This window comes from Capricornis sumatraensis, chromosome 23, assembly GCF_032405125.1.
Source record: "Capricornis sumatraensis isolate serow.1 chromosome 23, serow.2, whole genome shotgun sequence".
Taxonomy (NCBI): Eukaryota; Metazoa; Chordata; class Mammalia; order Artiodactyla; family Bovidae; genus Capricornis; species Capricornis sumatraensis.
Window position 1 is genome coordinate 3,766,317 of NC_091091.1, and position 23,300 is coordinate 3,789,616.

The 23,300-nt window shown below is 40.4% G+C and overlaps 1 protein-coding gene and 1 pseudogene across 1 annotated transcript; one reads left to right on the top strand and one right to left on the bottom strand.

Moving 5' to 3' along the window:
• Positions 1-487: 487 nt before the first annotated feature.
• ZWINT (ZW10 interacting kinetochore protein) lies at positions 488-5,353 on the top strand. The gene is made up of 9 exons (XM_068961683.1): positions 488-574; positions 1,743-1,833; positions 1,997-2,120; positions 2,281-2,447; positions 2,942-2,998; positions 3,534-3,676; positions 3,757-3,916; positions 4,023-4,105; positions 4,721-5,353. The coding sequence occupies exons 1-8, from the start codon at positions 534-536 to the stop codon at positions 4,098-4,100; spliced, it is 861 nt and encodes a 286-aa protein (XP_068817784.1). The 5' UTR covers positions 488-533; the 3' UTR covers positions 4,101-4,105; positions 4,721-5,353.
• Positions 5,354-10,572: 5,219 nt separating this feature from the next.
• On the bottom strand, positions 10,573-16,685 carry LOC138070136 (craniofacial development protein 2-like; annotated as a pseudogene).
• Positions 16,686-23,300: the final 6,615 nt, after the last annotated feature.

The following is a 23,300-nucleotide window of genomic DNA, read 5'->3' on the forward strand; positions in this document are numbered from 1 at the left end:
GCTCTGCAGTCTGGAAAACCTTGTAAATACAGTAAGCTTTTTGAACTGATAGGATTTGTTTCCTCAGTCTTCAGGGTCACTGTTACTCGTTACTGACGCCAATTGTCTTGGAAACAGACCCAGCGTTCTCCTTCCACAGCAGTAGAATTTTTTTTTTTTTTCTTTCTCAGTAAAGGAACTGTTGAAAGGTACCCCTAAAAGCCATATAGAGGAATGTTTTCCTCTGCCGCTTAGTCTGAGGAGAACTGGGCCGCGCGCCGCGGGACAAACTCAAGCCACACCTCCTACACCTTAGCTCAGCCTACGGGTTACTGCGCAGGCGTAAAACTGCGCGCCTGCCGCGCTCAGCGAGAACTGCGCCTGCGCCAAACAACGGGGCCCGCCAATGCGTCAATCTTGGCCTGCCAATGAAAGCGCTTAAAGGTCCTTGAATCCCGCCCACTGACCCGACGTCCAATCGTCTGTTCCGGCGCGCAGCCTGCGGTGGATCCAAAGTAGTCCCAGGGTAGAGCTGGAGTGCAGCCCCAAGCAAGATGGGGGCTGCGGAGTCTGAAGTGGAGGCTGCAGCCCGAGAGTAAGTGTCTCCCGCCCGGGGGATTGCGGGGGGGTGGGGGGCGGGTTGCAGGTGGGGGCGAGCTGGGAAGGTCCTTGCACACCCTCGAGTAAAATCAGTAATGCCCCCCCAACCCATTATAGCTGTTGGGGTTCGGCTCTGCCGTGAAGTGATCGTGACCCTAGACTCCCTGTCTTAGGTTGGCTCTCTCCAGGAGTAAGGCATATGAGAGACTGTTGGTTCCCCACCACGAACGCAGGCTCCCTAGAGATGTGTGCTTAAAGGGGAGGGTTACATCCCTGTCAAGCCCCCACATCTCTTCGCAGGTCGACCATCCTAACAGGAGACTTTCCACCCCAGGAGATACCCTGGGAAATCCATTTAATTTCTGCCACCCTTGTCCCAGCATACACTGTTGCTATGAGTTATTTTATCACGGTTACCGCTTCCTAATGGACTGCTCCAGCCACCAAGGAAGAACTCTGGAGAGCCTAGACCCAGGGATCCAGTTCCCTGTCCTTAGCTCCTCCTCCAGTATTCTGAGACCTTGCTCCCAGGCTGTGTCTCTGAGCGGGGCGCTGTCCCATCCCCCTTATATTTCTTTGATTTCAGAAACCCAATCGTCTTCTTTCTTGGTTTGCGCTGACTTTCTCTAGCTTCAATGAGTGGGTCTACTATCTAGCTGCGGTGCCGGGCTTCTCATTGCAGTGGCTTCTCCTTGCAGAGCACTGGCTCTAGAGCGAGGGCTTCAGGAGCTGTGGTGCCCGGGCTTAGTTGCTCCGTGGCGCCCGGGCTTAGTTGCTCCGTGGCATGCGGAATCTTACTGGACCAGAGATGACTCTCTAACATCTACCTTGGCAGGCGTATTCTTTATCACTGAACCACTAGGGAAGTCCCCTCAAAAGGTTTCCAGTCGGTGAAACAGACCCTATTTAAAATCACAGCTCTTTACCCATGCTTATTATTCTCCCTTGCTTTGCTTATTTTTCCTCACTTATTATTTCACTTATTAGTCTTCCATGCACACACATTCCTGGTCTCAGATGGCCCTTCAAGCCTGTGTGTAGCTGCTAGTCAGGACAAGACTCAGCATTAATAGACATAATCACATATGTGCAATGTACACACAAATTTACTAGAACTAGCACCTCAGGAGTCTGCAGTTTTTCCTGTTTTCTTGCCCCTTCAGGGCCCTGTCCAAGGTAGCAGACATCCTGGAGCCTGTAGGTCTTCAGGAGGAGGCTGAACTGCCTGCCCAGATCCTGGCTGAGTTTGTGATGGTATGTGCAAGATGGAAGCTAGCGTTTCACCAGCCAGGAGCTGCTCCTGGATCCTCTTGTTGAGATACTGGGCAGCATTAATGGTGAGCAGACTGGAAGGTAACCTTTTTGGCCTGTAGTACAAGAAGGTAAGAATGTTCCCTGCTGATACCCTCCTGAACAGGACTCTCGGAAGAAAGACAAGCTCCTCTGCAGCCAGCTTCAAGTGGTAGACTTCCTGCAGAATTTCTTGGTTCAGGAAGGAACTGCCCAGGACCAGAACCCCTTGGCTTCTGAAGACACAAGCCGTGAGTGGACTCAGGGTTCGGATAGGGGCTTCCCTGAGTGAAGAAGAAAGGGGGACATCAGTCAGGTCAGCTCTTTGGCTGATGTGATGACTGAAGCCACAGTGCTGCAGGCAAGTGGGCCTACCTCACTTATCTACTCATTTTTGGTGGCTCTCCACAGGACAGAAGGCAATTGAAGCCAAAGAGCAATGGAAAGAGCTGAAGGCCACCTATCAAGAGCATGTGGAGGTCATCACAAATTCCCTGACCCAGGCACTGCCCAAGGTGGAGGAGGCCCAAATAAAGCAGGCACAGCTCCAGGAGGCCCTTAAACAGCTCCAGGCCAAGGTGAACCAATGATGAGGGGAGGGAAGGGCAAGCAGAGGAGAGGAAGAAAAGGGTGAATATGCTAGGTTGGACCCACTGGTTATCTTTTAACTTTCAACCATATGACTCAGGTAATCTTCCATTATATATATGTACCACATCTTCTTTATCCATTCATCAGTATTATTCAGCCATTAAAATAATATAATGCCATATGCATAAGTAAGTCAGACAAAGGCAAATATATGATGACATTTATATGTGGAATCTAAAAAAAGATACAGATGAACTTACTGTAAAACAGAAATAGACTCACAGACTTAGAGAAAGAACTTATGGTTACCAGAGAGGAAGGGGGCTGGAGATAGATTGGGAATTTGACATGGACACACTGCTATATTTAAAATAGATAACCAACAAGGACCTGCTGTAAGAGAAAATTAATTTAAAAAATGAAATGGAACAATAAAAATGCACTCCTCCTCTCCTCATTCCCTTCCTTCGCTTACCTGCAGAAGCAAATGGCCATGGAAAAACTCAGAATAGCCCAGAAGCAGTGGCAGCTGCAACAGGTAGGTCCATTTCCCTAGGAAAATATCTCTTCCCACCACCATGCTAGTGCATGGGCCAAGTCCTCTGCCTAGAAAATTTTCATCCCATTTTCTCCTGTGTGGCATTATATTATGGGACCCATATGGACTTTGATCCTAGCGTGACCACTTACCACTGCATGATCTTGAACTGTCACCTTACTTTCTCTGCTTCTGTATCTTCATCTGTGAAATGAAGAAAATAATAGCCTCTATCCTAAAGAGTTGTTAGGACGATTGAGTAATTGGTACAGCAAGTGTTTAAAATAGTTCCTGGCACATAGCAAACTAAATAAGTCTTATCATTCTTTGCACCACTTCCCTCCAAAATGCCTCACCTTGGAACAACTCACTTTGATCCTTTTTTTCTAAGCTCCTGGTCTTGCCTAAAATGAGTGGAGTCCCTCTATTCATCTGTGTATCTGAAACCCCAGCTAGGTCTAAGCTGGAGAGTTGAGAAAATGGCTCCAAGACCTCAGAATCTGAGGAACCATATCTGCATTCTCACTCCTGGTAGGAGAAGCATTTGCAGAATCTGGTGGAGGCTTCGTCAGAACTGAGGGAGCGTCAGACAGGAGCTCAACAGGAACTTCAGCGACTGTATCAGGAAGTCGGAACGCTGAAGCAGCAGGCAGAGCAGGAGCAGGACAAGCTGCAGAGGTGAGGCTGGAAGCGTGGGCTGCAGACCCAGGGTTGTCCAGCAGAAGTTCCCTCTCTTAATACCCACATCTTCCTTCTAGGCACCAGACTTTCCTCCAGCTGCTGTACACCCTGCAGGGTAAGCAGCTGTTCAGTGAGGCAGAAGCAGAGATACCACAGGAGCTGGATCTTCCTAAGAATAAGCCCCATCAGGTGACCCAGCCCCAGGAACAGAACACTCAGGACACCATGGGAAGAGAGGTAGGTGTGTCCTCCAACGTGAGTGAGAGATGGAATAGTTGGGCAGGGAAACAGAGGAAAACTGAAAGATAGACCTTACTCACTGCCCATACCTTGTTTTCCCAAGGCTGACAACCCACAGTCTGTTGGAGATACAGGCTTACCATGGCTTCCTGGCAGACAGCAACATACAGAAGAATCCTAGAGCAGGTCAGACTCCAACTCAGGATGTGGTTTCCCTGGACTGCAGTATGTCAGGAGGGAAGGTCTCTGGTCTATCTATCTCTGTTTCCGAGCTCCACTATTCATGGAAAGGATGGGATGTGGGAAGGAGCAAGGAGTTTATTTGTGGTTGAAGTTTAGTACTTTTTCCCCATGCCCAGCCTACCCTAGACTAGTCTGGCTCTTCTTCCTCTTCTCCAGCCCTCTCACCTCACCCTCATTGCACGATGGACTTAAATTCTTTGAATGTAGTTTGATTTTTGACTACATACCTGGTCAGGACAGGCTCTGGATTCTGTTTATTAAAAATCTTGGAGCTCTCTCAGCTGCCTGTTTATCAGCTTATCTTCACATGTTGGTGGGAAGAGCCACACGCAAAGGCCAACAACATGATAGATGCTTGGACAGGTGTGAATGGAGAGAATATAGATTGGGAAGGGGCCCTGGCCTGGGGCATCAGAGGTTGCTTACCCAAATGGATATGCCACAAATATGCTGAGCTTAATTCAGGGAGAAGGTGAATGCTTTATGCAGGTGATTAGATGTGGGAAGCTAACTTTAATTACTGATCCTAATGTTTACTGAGTCTCTGATTTGTACCAGGCCCTGATTTGCTATGAACTGAAGCTGCAGAAGTGGACTTAACTGACCAGTCACTGGCCACTTGGTGCATAATGAGAAAGAACAAGTCAATAGGATGATTGCATCATGTGTGACAACAGGGTAGCAAACTGAAACAGTAATAAAGAGCAATAGTGAAAAAGTATAAAGACCACACCCCCCCCAACCCTCTCTATATTGGGCTGTGATATGTGAGTTAGTATTTCTATTTGTGCTGGTATGTTTGTATTTCTATATTTTTGTTTGTTGCTTTCATCCTCCATTCCTGTATGTGTCATTGAATGTATGAACAGTGGGATCACTACTGTGTTTGAGGAAGTGATTACATCCCTGATTTTCTAAATATGCAGCCTATTCTGTGATGTCCTAATGTTATATTCCTGATACATTTTTTGTGTTCTACTGTTTTCTTTTCCTTGTACCGTACTTTCGGATTGTCATTCATCTTCAAATATTTGAATGCTGAAAGACTGGCTTTTGTGATTCTCTGTTGCATGTTTTGTTCTGGTTCATTGATTTGTAGTAGTATGTTGATCATTTTCTGGCTTCTGTTTTTAGGTCAAGAATATGTTTTGATTTTTTTTTTTTTTTGTAAATTTTTTATCAGGTATTAAACTTGTGTATTTGGATCTTTATTTGTTTTCTCAAATAAACATTTAAAATTATCATTTTCTTCTAGCTTCCTATTAGTATTTTCACAATCATTCAATTCCTAGAATTTTCTATTAAAATTATTTCTTTGATTCTTGAGTTTCTTAGAAAAATAATTTTCAAATTTTTTAGTCTATGTGAGAGGATAATCTTTCTAGGTTTATTCTAATTTGGTCAGAAAATGTCAAATCTATAATAAAAACTTTGAAATTTAGTGAAGGAAGCAGTTGTAGCCTTGAATGTGATTTCTTTAATGTTTCATGTTGATTTTTTAAAAGAATGTCTGTTTTAGAACTGTCATGTGTGATGTTTTCTGTATGTTTATTAGATTATGCTTCTTAGATTTTTCAGTTTGCATCATCTATATACTTTTTTATTTTCCAAATATCATCTTCTGAGAGAGGTATGTTCAGATTTCCAAATGATAGTGGACTTGTTTATTTTGCTTATATATATCTGGATAATTTCAACAAAACTAATCCCTATCATTCTATCTTTATAATTTTAAATTCATAAAACTAAATTTGCTTCAAATATTCTACCCTATTGTGAAAAGAATCTTCCCATTTTAGAATCTTTCTGTCCTTAATACGCCCCATCCTATCTTATAAAATTATGCGACTTCTTGTACTACAGTCTTTATGTCTCCTCTTTGGGCCAAATACGTGTAAGTTTTGAAATATAGACAATGTGAAATTAAGTCAACTAGTTTCATTATTATTGCTAGCACAGTATTTAAATGAACTTTTTGGTACTTTTTGGATAGACTGAGAAATTTAGTGGGTTTTGATACACTTTGCTTTTGAAAGCCCGAATAACCTAAGCATTAAGTCTGAAAGCTATATCAATCAAGGAATCAATATCTTGAGGCCTTTTTAAATTGTCTTTTTGTGGGGACAAGGGTGTAAACTCTTCTATTTATGTTGTTGAATTGAATTTGAGTAACTGTTGACATAGTTATAAAAAACTTGTTAATCTTCATGGACCTCTCCATGATGCCATATTCAATTGAATATCTAAAATTTAAGTTATCAAGTGAACTTTAGCAAACACACCTATGCAAGGTATGCATAATTCATTTCATCATGCATTTTATAGTGATTATACCTACATAATAATTATTTAAGTGAGTTGATTACATTGTACCTAAAATTGTGTTCTGAGATAGAAAAAAGAAGAAAATATAGAAATGTACTTTCAGAAGATAACAGAACTTTTAGAAATAAAAGATTATCACAAATAAACATAAAAGAAGCACTATATATCCTAATGCACAAATTTTGAATGTATTATAAAAAGTCATAGGAAAAACACAAGAGTTGGAATACTCAAAACGGTTTATTTTATGAAAGAATGAAAGTTTGTTTAAAATATCTTGTAGAATCTCCATGTTATGAAATTATATTGTAAAAACTTTGGGTCTGATCTTAATAACCAATCATAAACAGCAATCTTAAAAATAAAAATACCAGTTTTAACAATAGATATATTAAATTTTCATCCTGTTTATAAAACTAAGTAGACAAGAAATTATGCTTTATGCATTTCAGGGAAAATACTTCTCTTTAGGGGCTGTCCACAGTCTCCATGTATGTAAGGCTTGGATTAACCTGGCCAGATATTCTAGAAATAAAAAAGGAGTTTGAAATAATTTATTTACTGAAGTTCAGCATTATCTGTGGTTGTTTCATTTGGTCACTCCAGTGATAATACAGTCTCGGGCAAGATATGCTGGTTTCTTTGTTGAACACTATTCTTGATGACTGAAATGCCTAACTGTTTCAGTGTATCATTTTCAACATAAGAAAGATGGGGGAAAGGAAAGATATGATAAATTTGGTTGAGGATTTTAGTCATGAGATATATAACATTGGTGTGTGTAGGGGTGTGTGTGTACTTACATACACACATAAAGCTAGCAGGGTTAATGTAGATTAGCTGGAGGAAGTGAGTGACTGGATGATGGATATTTCACCTCTGTTTTCAGATCCTGTCATTAACCATTTGTTCTATGTAATTTCTCTCTACAGGAACATATATTCTTTGTATCCACAAAAAAACATATATCAGTACCTTCACATTTTAAATGTACTTAGTAAATGTTCATTCGATCATCTTCAGGAAGATTTTCTGAAAAGCTGCCTTTGAGTTCAATTTCAAATAAATTATCCAGAGATAGATTTTGTCATTTATTGAATGTCAGCTAGGTGCTGAATGTAAGTTCTGAGAATTTAAAAAAAGAAAAATGATAAAGAATCTGAGTTTAAATTTAAAGACAGGAAGGAAGAGAATAATTCTGACGAAAAAAATATGTTTGTCATTGTTAAGGACTAAAAATTAAAAAATTTTGACAGCACCAAGAATTGCAATATTTTGACAACACTAAGCAAAAAGTGAAGTCACTCACTCGTATCCGACTCTTTGCGAAACAGTAGACTGTAGCCTGCCAGGCTCCTCTGTCCATGGGATTTTCCAGGCAAGAATACTGGAGTGGGTAAGCCATTCCCTTCTCCAGGGGATCTTCCTGACCCAAGGATTGAACCCAGGTCTCCTGCACTGCAGGCAGACTCTCGTCTGAGCCACCAGGAAAGCCCTAACTAAGCAAAAGGAATATCATAAGTACAGAAAGTGAAAAACTGTCAATTTCAAGAATACGTATGGCCAAGCCAGTGCTTGGAACATAGAATATAAGGGAAGAAATGGGAGTAGTGAGTTAACTGAACCGTTTACCTTTATCTTGCTGGCTATGGGAAGTCAATACCTTCACCTGGAAGCCAAAGAAACCTGTTAAATTTTCTTCCTTAGATAAAAATTTCTCATGTATTTTAATCTATTGCAATAGAACTCTCAGAAATTAACACTGTTGGGTGAGTACATTTATGAATTTAAAGCAGAATATACACTTAGAAAACAGTACAGATGCTTTCATCCTCTTGAGGTAAACATGTCTGCTACGTTGTTTCAGTAACCTCCAACTGTGGGACCACATGACCTGTAGCCCACCTCCTGCAGGGAATCTTCCCAACCCAGGGATTGAACCCATGTCTTTTATGTCTCCTGCATTGGCAGGCAGGTTTTTTATGACTACTGCCACCTCAGTTCAGTTCAGTCACTCAGTCCTGTCCTACTCTTTGCAACCCCATGAATTGCAGCAAGCAGGCCTCCCTGTCCATCACCAACTCCCGGAGTTCACCCAAACTCATGTCCATGGAGTTGCTGATGCCATCTCATCCTCTGTCGTCCCCTCCTGCTCCTGCCCGCAGTCCCTCACAGAATCAGAGTATTTTCCAGTGAGTCAACACTTCGCGTGAGGTAGCCAAAATATTGGCGGTTCAGCTTTAGCATCAGTCCTTCCAAAGAACACCCAAGACTGATCTCCTTTAGAATGGACTGGTTGGATCTCCTTGCAGTCCAAGGGACTCTCAAGAGTCTTCTCTAACACCACAGTTCAAAAGCATCCATTCTTTGGTGCTCAGCTTTCTTCACAGTCCAACTCTCACATCCATACGTGACCACTGGAAAAACCATAGCCTTGACTAGATGGACCTTTGTTGGAAAAATAATGTTTTGAATCTGCTTTTGAATATGCTATCTAGGTCGGCCAACTTTCCTTCCAAGGAGTAAGCGTCTTTTAATTTCATGGCTGCAATCACCATCTGCAGTGATTTTGGAGCCCCAAAAAATAAAGTCTGACAGTATTTCCACTGTTTTCCCCATCTAATTCCCATGAAGTGATGGGACCAAATGCCAGGATCTTAGCTTTCTGAATGTTGAGCTTTAAGCCACCTTTTTCACTCTCCTCTTTCACTTTCATGAACAGGCTCTTCAGTTCCTCTTCACGTTCCGCCACAAGGGTGGTGTCATCTGCCGGGTTGAGGTTATTGATATTTCTCCCAGCCATCTTGATTCCAGCTTGTGCATCTTCCAGCCCAGCATTTCTCATGATGGACTCTGCATATAAGTTAAATAAGCAGGGTGACAATATACAGCCTTGATGTTCTCATTTTCCTATTTGGAACCAGTCTGTTCTTCCATGTCCAGTTCTAACTGTTGCTTCCTTACCTGCCATATAAGTTTCTCAAGAGGTAGGTCAGGTGGTCTGGTATGCACATCTTTTTCAGAATTTTCCACAGTTTATTGTGATCCACACAGTCAAAGGCTTTGGCATAGTCAATAAAGCAGAAATAGATGTTTTTCTGGAACTCTCTGCTTTTTTGATTATCCAGGGAATGTTGGAAATTTGATGTCTGGTTCCTCTGCCTTTTCTAAAACCAGCTTGAACATCAGGAAGTTCATGGTTCACATATTGCTGAGGCCTGGCTTGGAGAATTTTGAGCATTACTATGCTAGCGTGTGAGATGACTGCAATTGTGCAGTAGTTTGAGCATTCTTTGGCATTGCCTTTTTTTGGGATTGGAATGAAAACTGACCTTTTCCAGTCCTGTGGCCACTGCTGAGTTTTCCAAATTTGCTGGCATATTGAATGGAGCACTTTCACAGCATCATCTTTCAGGATTTGAAATAGCTCCACTGGAATTCCATTCACCTCCACTAGCTTTGTTCGTAGTGATGCTTTCTAAGGCCCACTTGACGTCACATTCCAGAATGTGTGGCTCTAGGTGAGTGATCACACCATCGTGATTATCTTGGTCGTGAAGATATTTTTTTGTACAGTTCTGTGTATTCTTGCCACCTCTTGTGAATATCTTCTGCTTCTGTTAGGTCCATACCATTTCTGTCCTTTAGCCCTTTGCATGAAATGTTCCCTTGGTATCTCTAATTTTCTTGAAGAGATATCTAGTCTTCCCCATTATGTTGTTTTCTTCTATATTTTGCATTGATGTCTGAGGAAGGCTTTCTTATCTCTCCTTGCTATTCTTTGGAACTCTGCATCTTTCCCTTTCTCCTTTGCATTTTGCTTCTCTTCTTTTCACAGCTATTTGTAAGGCCTCCCCAGACAGCCATTTTCTTTTTTGCATTTCTTTTTCATGGGAATTGTCTTGATCCCTGTCTCCTGTAGAGTGTCACGAACCTCAGTCCATAGTTCATCAGGCACTATCTATCGTACTATTCCCTTAAATCTATTTCCCACTTCCACTGTATAATGATAAGGGATTTGATTTAGGTCATACCTGAATGGTCTAGTGGTTTTCCCTACTTCAATTTAAGTCTGAATTTGCAATAAGGAGTTCATGATCTGAGACACAGTCAGCTCCCGGTCTTGTTTTTGCTGATTGTATAGAGCTTCTCTGTCTTTGGCTGCAAAGAATATAATCAATCTGATTTTGGTGTTGACCATCTGGTGATGTCCATGTGTAGCGTCTTCTCTTGTGTTGTTGGAAGAGGGTGTCTTCTATGACCAGTGTGTTCTCTTTACAAAACTCTATTAGCCTTTACCCTGCTTCATTCTGCATTCCAAGGCCAAATTTGCCTGTTATCTCTGGGGTTTCTTGACTTCCTACTTTTGCATTCCAGTCCTCTATAATGAAAAGGACATCTTTTTTGGGTGTTAGTTCTAAAAGGTCTTGCAGGTCTTCATAGAACCATTCTGCTTCAGCTTCTTCAGCATTACTGGTTGGGGCATAGACTTGAATTACTGTGCTATTGAATGGTTTGCCTTGGAAATGAACAGAGATCATTCTGTCATTTTTGAGATTTCATCCAAGTACTGCATTTCAGACTCTTTTGTTGACCACGATGGCTACTCTGTTTCTTCTAAGGGATTCCTGCCCACAGTAGTACGTATAATGGTCATCTGAGTTAAATTCACCCATTCCAGTTCATTTTAGTTCACTGATTCCTAGAATGTTGACGTTCACTCTTGCCATCTCTTGTTTGACCACTTCAAGTTTGCCTTGACTCATGGACCTGACATTCCAGATTCCTATGCAGTATTGCTCTTTACAGCATCGGGCCTTGCTTTTATCACGTCACCTCCACAACTGGGCATTGTTTTTGTTTTGGCTCCATCCCTTCGTTCTTTCTGGAGTTATTTCTCCACTGATCTCCAGTGGCATATTGGCACCTACCGACCTGAGGAGTTCCTCTTTCAGTATCCTATCATTTTGCCTTTTCATACTGATCATGGGGTTCTCAAGGCAAGAATCCTGAAGTGGTTTGCCATTCCCTTCTCCAGTGGACCACATTCTGTCAGACCTCTCCATGACCCGTCCGCCTTGGGCGGCCCCTCACAGCATGGCCTAGTTCCATTGAGTTAGCCAAGGCTGTAGTCCGTGTGATTAGATTGACTAGTTTTCTGTAATTATAGTTTGTGTGTCTGCCCTCTGATGCCTTGCAACACCTACCGTCTTACCTCAGTTTCTCTTAACTTGACATGGGGTATCTCTTCATGGCTGCTCCAGCAAAGTGCAGCCGCTGCTCCTTATCTTGGATGAGGAGAGCCATCTCCTTATAAGAGAAGCTCTCTTATCTCAGAGCTGCCCCTCCTGACCTTGAACGTGGAGTTGCTCCTCTTGGCCTTCCTCTCCGTGCACAGCCACCGCTCCTTGGATATTGGGTTGCTTCTCTAGGCTGCCAGCCCTGACCTTGGGCACGGGGTAGCTCCTCTAGGCCGCCTCCACTGACCTCAGGCGAGGGGTAACTCCTCTTGGCCACACTCCTGTGCAGTCCGTCGCAGCCAGCGCGCTTCTGCCGCACGGTCCGGAGGCCCTAAACATGTTTGACCATAGCTAATTATTGGGACTTGATATAGTGACAGCAACTAAAGAGCTGAAATCCACTTAACCAATTAGATGATTAAAGCAACATTGGAGTGGCAGCAGAATGGAATTTCTATTTTAGACTGTTGCTACTTAAATATAATAACAGCGATCATAATTATCAGTTATTGCGTATTATACCCACTAAAATAATCCCTAAAGTAGTTTAGTGATACTGGTATTCCTGGATGATGACAGCAATCCAAACAAATACATGCCAACTAGAAACTAACGAACCACCTATCCCAGAGCTCAGTGCTTTTCGGTATATTAGTCACTGAAGGTTGACTGTTTCAGAGCATCAGAAAACATTTTCAGCAATGAAATGTCACTTCTTGTGCCTGAGTCTTATTCTACTTGCCATGATTTTAGGTATAACAATTGAAGATAAGTGGTGGAAAAAACCTACTATAAAATATTTGTATTAAAGAACAATGACCTACTTTGCATCAATGAAAACATGAATATGGTTTTTAAACAGTACCATATGAATGCTTAATAATGTTTCAACAATTACGTTGAACAATATTTAGATGTTACTGCAATATAAAGAAAAGAGAAGATTCCCATTAGGTGCCTATATCACTCTTGGCACTCAAAACAGACTGTTAATCTTTTAGAAAAGCATAAGACAAATCTTATTTGGTTGAAAAAAAGTTTGGTATCATTACAGATTTTATTTCTTACTTTTCCATCCTATCTCTGCCCTTATATCAGAAATTTTCAGGAACTAATTCAGTAACTAAATTTAACTCTTGGTGTATGGTGGGGCTGGTGATCTTGGGAAGTAGAAGTAGTTATTGAAAAAATTTTTATTCTTACAACAGTGAAAAGGAAGGGCTGGCACATTCTCAGTTAATTCTAAAACAGTATATATTTTTTATAGGAGAGAAACTAAAACTGGGATTTCATGTCCCTGAAGGCAAAACTTCATTTCATATATAAGATGATTTTTTGGGGGGAGGTATTAACACAGTGTTATTGGTATGTCATGATAGCTTGTAATTTAGCAATCACATTGTCCAGCTCAAGCAGGTGGCACAGCCTGGCAGATGATGATGGGGATTGATTTATAAGACTCACAGTTTCTTGAAAATGTCTTGCCTGTTCTTTTTATAAAATTTTGTTTATGTGTTTGTATGCATGTACCTAATCATATTCATATAATGTGTGCTATTTTATATTTTTACCCAAGTGGTTGATTATATATAGATTCAAGATTGTACTAACTCATAATGTTTTCTATTCCATGTCCAATCAACAAACATTTTTGAGTACCTATGTGCCAGGTAATGTTCTGTTTCTATTATTAAAATATATTTCTGTAAAACATTGCATAAATTTAAGATGTAAGACATGTTAATTGGATAGGTTTATACAGTGTAATGTGATTGTCATTTTAGTAATTTGTACTTATATCATGTTACATAATCATTTATTTTTAGTGGTTAGAATAAGTTCTAGTCTCTTAGCAAATGTGATGATTGTAACATTAATAAAATATTGTTGTCTATATTCTTATATTCCTTAGCTCTCTAGGCCTTGTTTACTACTTGTTAAAAGTCTCTACCCTTTAAACTGGGTACAAGCTACTTCTCTACCCGCCACATCACCTGGAAAACACTATTCTTCTCTTTTTACCAGTTTAGCTTTTTAGATTCCACATGTAAGTGATATTGTGTAATATTGGTTTTCTCAGTCTGAATTATATTGCTTTGACATAATGTCCTCAGGGTTCATTCATGTTGTTGCAAATGACAGGGTGTCCCTCTTTTTCACTGTTGAATAATACTCAATTGTGGGTATGTGTGTCTGTGTGTGTGTGTGTGTGTGTGTGTGTGTGTGTGTGTGTGTAACATCTTCTTTATCCATTCATCCACTGATGGGCACTAAGATTGTTTCCATATTTTGGCTGTTATGAATAATACTGCAAAAGATATGGGAGTGCATATGTTCCTTAAATATCCTTTAATATTAAATAAATGAATTTAATATTCATTTCCTGGGGGAATATGCCCAGAATTGATATTCCTGAATCACATGGTAGATCTATTTTTAGTTTTGTGAGGAACCTCCATGTTATTTCATGTATTGGCTGAACCAATTTATATTCCACCAACAGTGTATAAGTATTCTTTTCTCCACATCCTAATCAACTCTTGTCTTTTGTGATTACAGCCATTCTAATAGTTGTGAGGTGATATCTCATTATGATTTTAATTTGCATATTCCTGATTATTGTTGATGTTGAGCGTCTTTCACGTACCTGTTGGCCATATTAGGAGAAACATCTATTTAACTTTTCTGCCCATTTTTAAGCACATTGAGTTTTTCTTTTCTGTTTAATTGAATTTTTAAAATTTATTTCTGATATTCACTCATTATCAGATATGTGGTTTGCTGAAATTTTCTCCCATTCTGTAGGTTGCCTTTTCATCTTGTTATTTCTTTTTTCCCTCAATATGGAAGCTTTTAAGTTTGATGTAGTCCTGTTTGTTGATTTTTGCTTTTGTTGTCTGTGTATTTAGTGCCACATATATATATATGCTCAGTCGCTCAGTCATGTCCAATTCTGCGACACCATGGGCTGTGATCCACCAGGCCCCTCTGTGGGATTTTCCAGTCAAGAATACTGGGGTGGGTTGCCGTTTCCTTCTCCAGGGGATCTTCCCAAACCAGGGATCAAATCTGGGGCTCATACATTGCAGGCAGATTCTATTGGTGCCATAACCAAAAAATCATTGCCAAGCTCAGTATTAAGCTTCTCCCATACATTTTCACTGCAGATGGTGGTTGCAGCCATAAAATTAAAAGATGCTTACTCCTTGGAAGGAAAGTTATGACCAACCTAGATAGCATATTCAAAAGCAGAGACATTACTTTGCCAACAAGGTCCGTCTAGTCAAGGCTATAGTTTTTCCAGTAGTCATGTATGGATGTGAGAGTTGGACTATGAAAAAAGCTGAGTGCCAAAGAACTGATGCTTTTGAACTGTGGTGTTGGAGAAGACTCTTGAGAGTCCCTTGGACTGCAAGGAGATCCAACCAGTCCATTCTAAAGGATATTGGTCCTGGGTGTTCTTTGGAAGAACTGATGCTAAAGCTGAAACTCCAATACTTTGGCCACCTGATGTGAAGAGTTGACTCATTGGAAAAGACTCTGAAGCTGGGAGGGATTGGGGGCAGGAGGAGAAGGGGACGACAGAGGATAAGATGGCTGGATGGCATCAGCGACTCAATGGACATGAGTTTGGGTGCACTCCGGGAGTTGGTGATGGACAGGGAGGCCTGGCGTGCTGCAATTCATGGGGTTGCAAAGAGTCGGACACGACTGAGCAACTGAACTGAACTGAACTAATAACAGTTTCTTCTAGTTTTTGAATTATTTTTTGTAAATATTATAACATAGGGATCCAGTTTCATTATTCTGCATGTGTTTATCCAGTTTTCCCAACACCATGTTTTTTGTTTTTTTTTTTTTTTTTTTTTGGTTGAAGAGATTATCTTTTCCCCATTAGATGTTTTGGCTCTCTTGTCAAATATTAGGTAAGCTGTTTATTATGGTGCTTAATTCTGTGCTTTTTATTCTGTTCAGTTGGTCTATGTGTGTCCGCTTTTATACCAGTGGCTGATAGTTTGAAATAAAGAAAGGTGATACCTCCGGCTTTTTTCTTCTACCTCAGGATTATTTTGGTTATTTAGAGTCCTTTGTTCTGTACAAATTTTAGAATTGTTTTCTTTTATCCCAGTGAAGTACACCATTAAAATTTCTTTCTTTTTGACTTTGATTTTATATAACAATTTACATACGTATTGAAATCTGAGAACATATTTCTCTTAATTTGATCACATGATTTCATTTTGAAATTTTGATGGGAGTACTGTGTTCAATTTATAGACAGATATTTTAACTGTATTAATTCCTCTGATTCCATAAACAGTGTCTTCCCTTTGTGTTTTCTTCAGACAATCCATTTTATATTAAAAGCATCTTATGTTCACTTCCCTATAATGGCTCCACCCTTTTACTCCTCACCTTTTAGGTTTTGGGTTTGTTTGATGTATAACTAAAATACAGTCCCAGGTGTACAGCATAAAGATTGCAAATTGATCACTACAATAAATCTAGTTAACCTCTGTCACCATACAAAGATACAAAAATTTTTTCTTCTCTTTTGCTATAAGGACTTTGAAGTAATACCTGTTTTCTTAGCAACTTTAAAATATGTGTTGTACTATTAACTATATTGAATGGTTTGCCTTGGAAACAGAGATCATTCTGTCGTTTTTGAGATTGTATCCAAGTACTGCATTTCAGACTCTTTTGTTGACCATCATGGCTGCTCTATTTCTTCTGAGGGATTCCTGCCCGCAGTAGTAGATATAATGGTCATCTGAGTTAAATTCACCCATTCCAGTTCATTTTAGTTTGCTGATTCCTAGAATGTCGACGTTCATTCTTGCCATCTCCTGTTGGACCACTTCCGATTTGCCTTGAATCATGGACCTTACATTCCAGGTTCCTATGCAATATTGCTCTTTACAGCATCGGACCTTGCTTTTATCACCAGTCACATCCACAGCTGGGGATTCTTTTTGTTTTGACTCAATGCCTTCATTCTTTCTGGAGTTATTTCTCCACTGATCTCCAGTAGCATATTGGGCAGCTATTGACCTGTGGAGTTCCTCTTTCAGTATCCTATCATTTTGCCTTTTCATACTGATCATGGGGTTCTCAAGGCAAGAATACTGAAGTGGTTTGCCATTCCCTTCTCCAGTGGACCACATTCTGTCAGACCTCTCCACCATGACCTGCCCGTCTTGGATTGCCCCACAGGCATGGCTTAGTTTCATTGAGTTAGACAAGGCTGTGGTCCTAGTGTGATTCGATTGACTAGTTTTCTGTGAGTATGGTTTCAGTGTGTCTGCCCTCTGATGCCCTCTTGAAACACCTACCATCTTACTTGGGTTTCTGTTACCTTGGGCATGGGATATCTCCTCACGGCTGCTCCAGCAAAGCACAGCTACTGCTCCTTTCCTTGGATGAGGGGTATCTCCTCACTGCCGCCCTTGGTGACCTTCAACGTGGGATAGCCCTCCTGCGCCCGCGCAGCCATAGAGGACTGGAATGCAAAAGAAGGAAGTCAAGAAACACCTGGAGTAACAGGCAAATTTGGCCTTGGAATGTGGAATGAAGCAGGGCAAAGACTAATAGAGTTTTGGCAAGAAAATGCGCTGGTCATAGCAAACACCTTCTTCCAACAAGACAAGAGAAGACTCTACACATGGACATCACCAGATGGTCAACACTGAAATCAGATTGATTGTATTCTTTGTAGCCAAAGATGGAGAAGCTCTATACAGTCAAAAAAACAAGACCAGGAGATGACTGTGGCTCAGATCATGAACTCCTTATTACCAAGTTCAGACTCAAATTGAAGAAAGTAGGGAAAACCGCTAGACTATTCAGGTATGACCTCAATAAAATCCATTATGATTATCCAGTAGAAGTAAGATATAGATTTAAGGGCCTAGATCTGATGGATAGACTGTCTGGTGTACTGAGGATCGTGACATTGTACAGGAGACAGGAATCAAGACCATCCCCATGAAAATGCAAAAAAAACCAAAATGGCTGTCTGGGGAGGCCTTACAAATAGCTGTGAAAAGAAGAGAAGCAGAAAGCCAAGGAGAAAAGGAAAGATATAAGGATCTGAATGCAGAGTTTCAAAGAATAGCAAGAAGAAATAAGAAAGCCTTCTTCAGTGATCAGTGCAAAGAAATAGAGGAAAAGAACAGAATGGGAAAGACTAGAGATCTCTTCAAGAAAATTAGAGATACCAAGGGAACATTTCATGCAAAGATGGGCTCGATAAAGGATAGTAATTGTATGGACCTAACAGAAGCAGAAGATATTAAGAAGAGGTGGCAAGGATACACAGAAGAGCTGTACAAAAAAGATCTTCACAACCCGGATAATCACAATGGTGTGATCACTCATCTAGAGCCTGACATCCTGGAATGTGAAGTCAAGTGGGCCTTAGAAAGCATCACTACGAACAAAGCTAGTGGAGGTGATGGCATTCCAGTTGAGCTGTTTCAAATCCTGAAAGATGATGCTGTGAAAGTGTTGCACTCAATATGCCAGCAAATTTGGAAAACTCAGCAGTGGCCACAGGACTGGAAAAGGTCAGTTTTCATTCCAATCCCAAGGAAAGGCAATGCCAAAGAATGCTCAGAGTACCACACAATTACACTCATCTCACATGCTAGTGAAGTAATGCTCAAAATTCTTCAAGCCAGGCTTCAGCAATACTTGAACCGTGCACTTCCTGATGTTCAAGGTGGTTTTAGAGAAGGCAGAGGATCCAGAGATCAAATTGCCAGCATCCCCTGGATCATGGGAAAAGCAAGAGAGTTCCAGAAAAATATCTCTTTCTGCTTTATTGACTAGGCCAAAGCCTTTGACTATGTGGATCACAATAAACTGTAGAAAATTCTGAGAGAGAAGGGAATACCAAACCACCTGACTTGCCTCTTGAGAAATCTGTATGCAGGTCAGGAAGCAACAGTTAGAAATGTACGTGAAACAACAGAGTGGTTCCAAATAGGAAAAGGAGTACGTCAAGGCTGTGTATTGTCACCGTGCTTATTTAACTTAAATGGAGAGGACATCATGAGAAACGCTGGGCTGAAGGAAGCACAAGCGGGAATCAAGATTGCCAGGAGAAATATCAATAACCTCAGATATGCAGATGACACGACACTTATGGCAGAAAGTGAAGAAGAACTAAAGAGCCTCCAGATGAAGGTGAAAGAGGAGAGTGAAAAAGTTGGCTTAAAGCTCAACATTCAGGAAACTAAGATCATGTCTTCTGGTTCCATCAGTTCAGTTCAGTTCAGTCGCTCATTCGTGTCTGACCCTTTGCGACCCTGTGAATCGCAGCGCGCCAGGCCTCCCTGTTCATCACCAACTCCCGGAGTTCACTCAGACTCACGTCCATCGAGTCAGTGATGCCATCCAGCCATCTCATCCTTGGTCGTCCCCTTCTCCTCCTGCCCCCAATCCCTCCCAGCATCAGAGTCTTTTCCAATGAGCCAGCTCTTTGCATGAGGTGGCCAAAGTACTGGAGTTTCAGCCTTAGCATCATTCCTTCCAAAGAAATCCCAGGGTTGATCTTCAGAATGGTTGGTTGGTTCTCCTTGCAGTCCAAGGGACTCTCAAGAGTCTTCTCCAACACCACAGTTCAAAAGCATCAATTCTTCAGTGCTCAGCCTTCTTCACAGTCCAACTCTCACATCCATGCATGACTACTGGAATAACCATAGCCTTGACTAGACGGACCTTGGCAAAGTAATGTCTCTCCTTTTGAATATTCTATCTAGGCTAGTCATGACTTTCCTTCCAAGGAGTAAGCGTCTTTTAATTTCATCCTGTAATCACCATCCTAGTAATTTTGGAGCCCCCCAAAATAAAGTCTGTCACTGTTTCCACTGTGTCACCATCTATTTCCCATGAAGTGATGGGACCGAATGCTATCACTTCATTTCAAATAGATGGCGAACAGCGGAAATGGTGAGAGTCTTTATTTTGGGTGGCTCCAAAATCACTGCAGATGATGACTGCAGCCATAAAATTAAAAGACGCTTCCTCCTTGGAAGGAAAGTTATGACCAACCTAGACAGCATATTGAAAAGCAGAGACATTACTTTGCCAACAAAGGTCTGTCTAGTGAAACCTATGGTTTTTCCAGTAGGCCTGTATGGATGTAAGAATTGGAGTATAAAGAGAGCTGAGCACCAAAGAATTGATGCTTTCAAACTGTGGTGTTGGGGAAGACTCTTGAGAGTCCCTTGGAGTGCAAGGAGATCCAACCAGTCCATAGTAAAGGAAATCAGTCCTGAATATTCATTGGAAGGACTGATGTTGAAGCTGAAACTCCAATACTTTTGCCATCTTATGCGAAATTAACTCATTTGAAAAGACTGGTGCTAATAAAAGATTGAAGGCAAGAGGAGAAGAGGACAACAGAGGATGAGGTTTGGTGGCATCACCGACTCGATAGACATGAATTTGATTGGATTCCAGGAGTTGATGATGGACAGGGGGTCCTGGCGTGCTGCAGTCCAAGGGGTCGCAAATAGTCGGACAGGACTGAGCAACTGAAGTGAACAGAACTGATGCCTGAATTGGTTAATAAATTATAGTAGTTATTTTATATATTCTTTTCCTTTAATCTTATAATGTAGTTAACTGGTTAAAACAACGTTCTAATATAAAGTTACAGTTTTCTCATTCTGTGTTTTCCCCGACTGATACCAGTGTGTTACGTACTTTCACGTCTTTTCTTGTCCCTGATTAACTTCTTTTCATTCCAGGTTGAAGAACATCTTTTCAGTATGTCTTGCAAGTTAGGTTTAATGGTGCTAACTTCCTTCAGCTTCTGTTTGTCTTTGAAAGCTGTTGTTTTCCCCTTATCTCTGAAAAGTAACTTTGTCAGATAAAACATTCTTGGCTGACAGTTTTTATCTTTCAACAACAATATATTTCCCTTCACTTTCTTCTGGCCCACCTAAAGTTTCTACTGAGAAATCTGCTGATAGCTTACTGGGAGTTTCTTAGTATGTTGCCTTGGTCACATTTTTTTTTACCCGGCCTGCCTTTAAGATTCTTTCTTTGTCATTTATTTTTGACAGTTTCATTATATGTCTAGGAGAAGGTCTTTTTGCATTGAAATAATAAGGTGACTCTGGTATGTTCCTGGATTTGTATGTCCAGTTCTTTCCCCAACTTGGGGAAGCTTGAGAATTTCAATCTCTTTGGTAGAGAACTGCTTACATTCATCATTTTTACTCTAAATTCATAGAGTTGCCTTTTAGGTTCTCTTGTATCTCATTGAATTTCTTCATGACAGCTATGTAGAATTATTTATTAGTTTGCAGTAGTTTGTGCCTTTGAATTTGGTTGCTGGAGAATTACCATTTTCTTTTGGTTTTACCATCTTCGATATTTCACAGTGTTTAGGGGTATACATTTTTCCTTTAGCATTTGAAGTAGCAGACATCTTTGTAAATTAAAACATTCTATTGTCTTTGAATCTTATGGTTCAACAAGCTGGCTATTAGAAACCTTTTTTATCCCAGAAGGTGGCACTATAACGTGTTTGTGGTTTCTTTTATAGGCATTGGATCGTAAGGGTGCACCAGGGCGTGGGCACAAGGAGCCCACAGCAGAGATGAGGTGTGGACTTAGTGTCTGGAGTTTGGGGGATTTCACAGGGCCAGTGGGGGAAGTGGGGAATATCCAGAGGTTCATGGGAGTTCTCCTTTGAAATCTAGAAGCAGACAGCAAGAAACATGACACTTTGATATTCTTGTCATCTCCCTTTCCTTTTCTCCCCAACTTTCCCAGACACAGAGGTCCTTCCTCAGAAATCTAGGTGCCACTGGAGATAAATATGTCCCTCCAGCCTCAGCCTGCACAGCTGATATTGAAATCACTCTCCTAGTAATGAATGAAATGATTTTTGCCGTTGTGTTACCATCTCTATGTCTCTAGAAACTTAGTTCTCAACAACTAGGGTATAATTTGGAGAAATTGTCTTTATCAAAAGACTTTTCAATAAAATAATATTTTCTGTTAGACATGTTATAGTATTTAATCTCACTCTGGGAACTTAAATTATACAGATATTTGATTTTTTTTTTTCCTAGCAACATATGTTGAGCTTAAAATAGTTTCTTTTTTTTTTAAAATATATGTACATTACATATGTTCTAAAATGTGAAGTTAGGCATCATTTTCTCTTTATAAATTTAATTGACTTCGTGTTGTTTTTTAAAGAGTCATTTATTCAATCATGAAGACACCTGGAAGCTACAGGAAACCCATCTCATTTTGTTGTAGTACTGATTACTATCAACAGTTTGCTATTTTTTACCTGAGTATCCTGTTTATTTGTAGAGAAGCTAAATGACAGCCTGGTTAAGTTTTGAATTTTGTATTAGGAGCAGAGTTTTCACTTAGTGCTGTCTTAGAATCACAAGATGCTTGCTTCCAAGATGTGTGTCTTACTTTGACAAAAAAAGTTTTGTGACGAACAGTATACTTGTTTTGCTCAGTTTGGATTGAAGTTTATCTAATATTGCCCATATTAGTAATTATGCGAATCATGCATAATCTAAAATATAGAAAAATAGAACATCTAAAATCTAGTTATCATTGTTTTCGTAGAGGTGTGTGTGTTTGGCAGAAATCTAAATAAATAATTTACATCCTTGTAACAGATCCTCCAGAGATTTCCATAAGGTTTTGTACTTTAGCTCTCAGTCCCTTGATTACAATTTCTCTAATCCCTTGAGACCTTTTTTTAAAAAATTAATTTATTTATTTTAACTGGAGGCTAATTACTTTACAATATTGTAGTGGTTTTTGCCATACATTGACATGAATCAGCCATGGATGTACATGTGTCCCCCATCCAGAACCCTCCTCCCTCCTCCCTCCCCATCCCATCCCTCAGGGTCATCCCAGTGCAGCAGCCCTGAGTGCCCTGTCTCATACATGAAACCTGGACTGCTAATCTTTTTCACATATGGTGATATATATGTTTCAATGTTCTCTCCAATCATCCCACCCTTGCCTTCTCCCACAGAGTTCTAAAGTCTGTTCTTTACATCTGTGCCTTGAGACATTTTATATTAATATACAGTGTCCCTTTTGCATGACTGTCTCTGATGTTACTCTTGTGCTGCTGAATAAGAAACACCAAACTCCTTTTGTTGCTCCTATTTTGTTGATCAGTGGTTGCTTGCTTCTTTGTAGATGGTTTTTGCTGAACAGCCCATACCTAGAAATACAAAGAGAATATAGGTTACTAGGAATACAGATTACTTATATAACATGTGCTATCCTAAATATGCCTAATATGAGTATAGGCTTGTGAAGGCAACCAGAAGACTGAGGACCTTAGAGAAGTGAGTTCAGTACTTAGGGTGTAATCATAACAAACAATTCAAGTATCCTTTCACCACAAACATCTTTGAATATCTGGCAGAAGTTTTATAACTTGAGTTTAAATGAAAATTCGCTGCCATAATATGATGTGCCAGATTCCAATTGGCCTTGATCTCTATAGGTGTAAATTATTCTATATAAACGTTTAATACTAATGGTCATTCTCAGCACCCACT

Excerpts from the sequence above, each read along its gene's own strand:
- ZWINT (XM_068961683.1), top strand. The coding sequence starts at position 534 with ATGGGGGCTGCGGAGTCTGAAGTGGAGGCTGCAGCCCGAGA. Across the intron at positions 575-1,742 it reads GTGGAGGCTGCAGCCCGAGA|GGCCCTGTCCAAGGTAGCAG; the intron begins GTAAGTGTCTCC and ends TTGCCCCTTCAG. Across the intron at positions 3,677-3,756 it reads GAGCAGGACAAGCTGCAGAG|GCACCAGACTTTCCTCCAGC; the intron begins GTGAGGCTGGAA and ends TCTTCCTTCTAG.